General features: G+C 30.4%; 1 protein-coding gene and 1 non-coding gene across 2 annotated transcripts; one reads left to right on the top strand and one right to left on the bottom strand.

The window, feature by feature from the left end:
* Window positions 1-2266: 2266 nt before the first annotated feature.
* LOC143534809 (protein PLANT CADMIUM RESISTANCE 2-like) lies at window positions 2267-3751 on the bottom strand. Its single transcript, XM_077029211.1, has 4 exons — window positions 3292-3751; window positions 3108-3179; window positions 2575-2787; window positions 2267-2478 (listed from the first exon to the last, which is right to left on the bottom strand). The coding sequence occupies exons 1-4, from the start codon at window positions 3464-3466 to the stop codon at window positions 2399-2401; spliced, it is 540 nt and encodes a 179-aa protein (XP_076885326.1). The 5' UTR covers window positions 3467-3751; the 3' UTR covers window positions 2267-2398.
* Window positions 3752-3754: 3 nt separating this feature from the next.
* Window positions 3755-3853, top strand: LOC143534826 (U6 spliceosomal RNA). The gene has a single exon (XR_013135611.1). It is a non-coding gene; the product is annotated as a U6 spliceosomal RNA (small nuclear RNA).
* The last annotated feature ends 220 nt before the right edge of the window (window positions 3854-4073 follow it).

The following is a 4073-nucleotide window of genomic DNA, read 5'->3' on the forward strand; positions in this document are numbered from 1 at the left end:
ACGTCATCGATGTATTTTCGTCGGTAGTTTGCTTTATATTTACCACATTGGGTACCTTCAAGTCTAGTTAGAAATAAATATAAAGCAAACTACCGACGAAAATACATCGATGATGTTGCCATGTTGGTATGTATGATCTAGATATTAGACGGTTGTTATTTTTAGCCGATTAATTAGGAATTGGTGTTTTAAACTAAACTAAATAACTAACATACAAAATAAAAATAATAACTAATATATGCTCAAAGCACTCAAAAGGTAATTAGTCAAAGGAGAATATCACTCTAATCCCGAATCTACTAAGGTAATCATGATGACAGTTATAAACACATGTCAAGAGCACGAAACGCATAAGTTACTAGAATCTTGCTAAAGATATCCAGTTAAATGTTGGTGTTGGTAAAGGTACGAATGCTCATAGGAGCGAGTGATCATCTCATTCCATCTATAGCTCCTTCTTTCCTCCACGTAGATTTCAAGATTGGTTGCGTTATTTCAAATTCAAATGTTGAATCGAATTATATTTTGGATCGTATTGGTGTACACATGCTTAATAAGTTAATATGACTATGAGTTCTCGTGCTTGGACCACTTTTATACTATTATGTATTGGGTTTCGAAAGTATGTAAAGGCTGCACCTCAACCGGTTTAAATCGGGGGGTGTATGGGTGAGTTTTTAAAACTTGCTTATTTGCTATTTGTTTCTTGAAAAACAAGGTGTTTGGTAAAGCAACTTCAAAAGCTTCAAAATTGAGCTTTTCAAAAGTTGATTTTACTTTTCAAAAAGCAAATAAGCAAAAAAAACAATTTTAAAAGCTCCTCCAAACACCCCCTTAGTGTATAGATTAAGGCTTGATAGACTGATGGTTTAAACACTTGTATAGTTGTATGGGCTTATGTGGATTTGTGTTGGATCTTCTAGCTAGCCTATGTTTTTTTTATGAGGTTCACTTTTGTTGGGCATATGGGTGTACAAGAAACTATAAAAACCGACCTGAAACCAAGAAACTGAACCGAAACAAATACTGACGGTTTGGTTTCATATTTTCATAAAAACCGAACATATGGTTCGGTTTTGGTTTTGCATGTAATAAAACTGAAAAAAACCCAATCAAACCGGATTTCTAGATTTAGTTTTTTATTTTTATTTTAGGTAATTTATAAGTATTAATAAATATGTAAGTCAGATAATTTTGGCCAAGTATATAATAGTCAATTAGTTAATAATTAACAAAATTATTTATAACTAAATTCACTATTTTCGGCCTAACATTTTCTTTCGGTCTAAAATATTCAAGCTTAAACAGCAAAACCGAAAAAACCAAAACCGAGCTATTTCAGACGTCTCGCTAACTAAATAGTTTTTATTGGAAAAAGTTAATTAGGTAGAACACCCGAGTCTCCTTGCAATTGTGATTTATTAAGTTACGAGATGTTTCTTATGGCGCTTTATATATATATATATACTAGTTTTTATCCCCCCGTATTACGGGGTTGTTTTATATTGTTTGTTTTAATATTTATTTATTTTTTGAATTTATATTTTTTTATTGTATGAAAGTTAATAATATACTTATGGTTTGATGATAAATTGTTTCACAAATAAATGAGATGTTATAATCCGGTTTAAAAGATATATGGTTTTGATGAGACCTAAGATCCGTTTATTTTTTTTACTATAAAATTGGTTTTTTAATTATAAATAATATTTATGAAAGTTAATAATATACTTATGGTTTGATGAGACCCAAGACCCATTTATTTTTTTTACTATCAAATTGGTTTTTTAATTTAAATAATATATATATATATATATATATACACACACACATTAATAATTTGGTGAGAATAATTTTTAATTTAATGAGATGTTATAACTCGTTTAAGGAATATATGGGTTTGGTAAGAACCATACCCATAAATTCGGGTTAAATGCATGAGAAACCTCCATTTAAAAATCAAGCAAATCTGGTGACTCCAAAAAAAAGGGGGAGCGACCACATCGCGACACGTAAGATTTTTATTTCTCCGTTTATATATATATATATATATATATATATATATATATATATATATATATATATATATATATATATATATATGTATATATATATTACCAAATGCATACATATATACTATTGTGATATTTGATTAAAATCACAGTCTTTACTAAATAGAATAACTTTAATTGGGCATGTTTAAAAATATTGAAATGTTACTTAAAAATAAAAAAATAAAAAAACTATAATTCTTAATGAAGGGCAAATTAACCCTTTTACAATCATCTTAGAACATTTCACATACACACTTTTATATTCATTTAAAAACAAACTCATAATACACCCACAGACTGTAACAACACATCTTAAACGTTTAGCAATCAAGAGTACTTCATAATTAACGTTTCATTCCAGCCGGAGCAAGTGGTGGCGTCACGGCGGCTTGTTGGTGTTGCCTCATCATGTTGCCATGCCATCCTAAACATATTGCAAATTAATAAATCTTGAATTAGAATGTTATTACTATAGTTGTTAGTTTGAGAGATGAAAATCTATAAGCATATATTATGTTACCTATAGACATGTTAAATCCACGATGCTTAAGCTCACGATACTCTTGGCACATGGCACATGGCTCACAACAAAAATGGAGAAGACAGTCGTTGCAGGGTTCCTCGGGCAACATGTATTGTTTTCTCATTTTTGATCGATACATATAACTATATATCCATTGACATCCCGTGAGTAGTAGAAGTATAGTGTAAAGGGCCCCATGCACCGGACAAGCTGTATTTACACGTCAAAGAAAGTTATCAGTGATCAAATCTTAAAGGTGTTCATGGTCTGATTCAATTTGTTTTGACAATAATTTTAAGTCAAATCACTAACTACGGTTTTAGTAAACACCGTAAAAAAATTAGCATGATTAGGTTCAGTCGGGTCAGACGCTTTTAATGGTTTTGATATTTTGAACCATATTTATTATTTTTTAAGCTTGTATTTAAAAAAAAAGTTAGTTATAAAAATAGTTCATGAATACAATATTTTAAAATGCTTGTTTGAGACCACAATAATTTGTACACCATCAAAGTTATATAGACACTTACAAGTAGTTCCCATATCCGCAATTTCAGCTATTTGTGCAAATGTAATGCATGGGCACCAACACGTCATGCAACCTAATACCAGACAAGTGTAACATGACATTAATATAACTATTCCGGTTAACAGGTTCAGTTATAAATACAAAATACTTGATAGTTGATACATGAAGGTAAGTTACGAACTTACAATTGGACATGTCAGAGGTGCAATCACAAAGGCCGCTGGACCATTGACCGGCATGCATCATATGTTGTGGTGGTGGTGCCGTTTGCAATGGTTGACCATATGGTGCTGGTGGTGGTGCTGGTGGCGGCATTGGTTGACCGAATACTGGTTGTGAATAATCGGATGGAGTGTACATGGTTATAAAGTAATGGGATTGCTTGTTTGAATTGGTGAGGATAATGGATCTAGTGTGGACTAATATATAGAGGCATTAAGTTGATGATGATGTGTGTTTGTAAGTCAAGATAATTAAGGCATCATCTATATATGTCACATAGGTATTATATAATGTGTTGATATAGTCAAGTTATGTTATAATTATATTTATTAGTTGTTGATTACATTAGGTTTTACCAACTTATATAGATATGCATTGAACAAGTAATTATTTTTAAATAAAAAGTCGGAAGAGCCATATACTTTAGTCCCTTCGGGGACATTCAATAAAATTGGAATGATTCAGAGAAGATTAGTATGGTGCCTTCGTAAAAATGACACATACATAAAAGTATTCAAAATACTTGGTAAATAGAATCATTTTGATAAATACTAATTCATGAGTAGCTTAAACAAGACAACTAAAACGTTTGTTTTAGTTTCCCTAATATTTATGCCCTATAAATATTAAATTTTAAGATAAAGAAACTATTTAGAAATATATCATAATTTGTAAATAAATATGATGTTGTGGGTTCAAATCCTTACAAATATAATCTAAGAACTAAAATTAAATTGTTAAAAGA

The sequence above is a fragment of the Bidens hawaiensis genome, unplaced genomic scaffold (genome assembly GCF_021521415.1).
Source record: "Bidens hawaiensis isolate Kalapana, Puna unplaced genomic scaffold, B.hawaiensis_p1.1 tig00010344_1, whole genome shotgun sequence".
Classification (NCBI taxonomy): Eukaryota; Viridiplantae; Streptophyta; class Magnoliopsida; order Asterales; family Asteraceae; genus Bidens; species Bidens hawaiensis.

Bases quoted from the DNA above. Each gene is read 5' to 3' on its own strand.
- LOC143534809 (XM_077029211.1), bottom strand. From the start codon at position 3,466: ATGTACACTCCATCCGATTATTCACAACCAGTATTCGGTCAACCAATG. The intron at 2,788-3,107 runs GTAAGTGTCTAT...GTGTAAATACAG, and splicing joins TGCGGATATGGGAACTACTT to CTTGTCCGGTGCATGGGGCC. The intron at 2,479-2,574 runs GTAACATAATAT...CAATATGTTTAG, and splicing joins TGGATTTAACATGTCTATAG to GATGGCATGGCAACATGATG.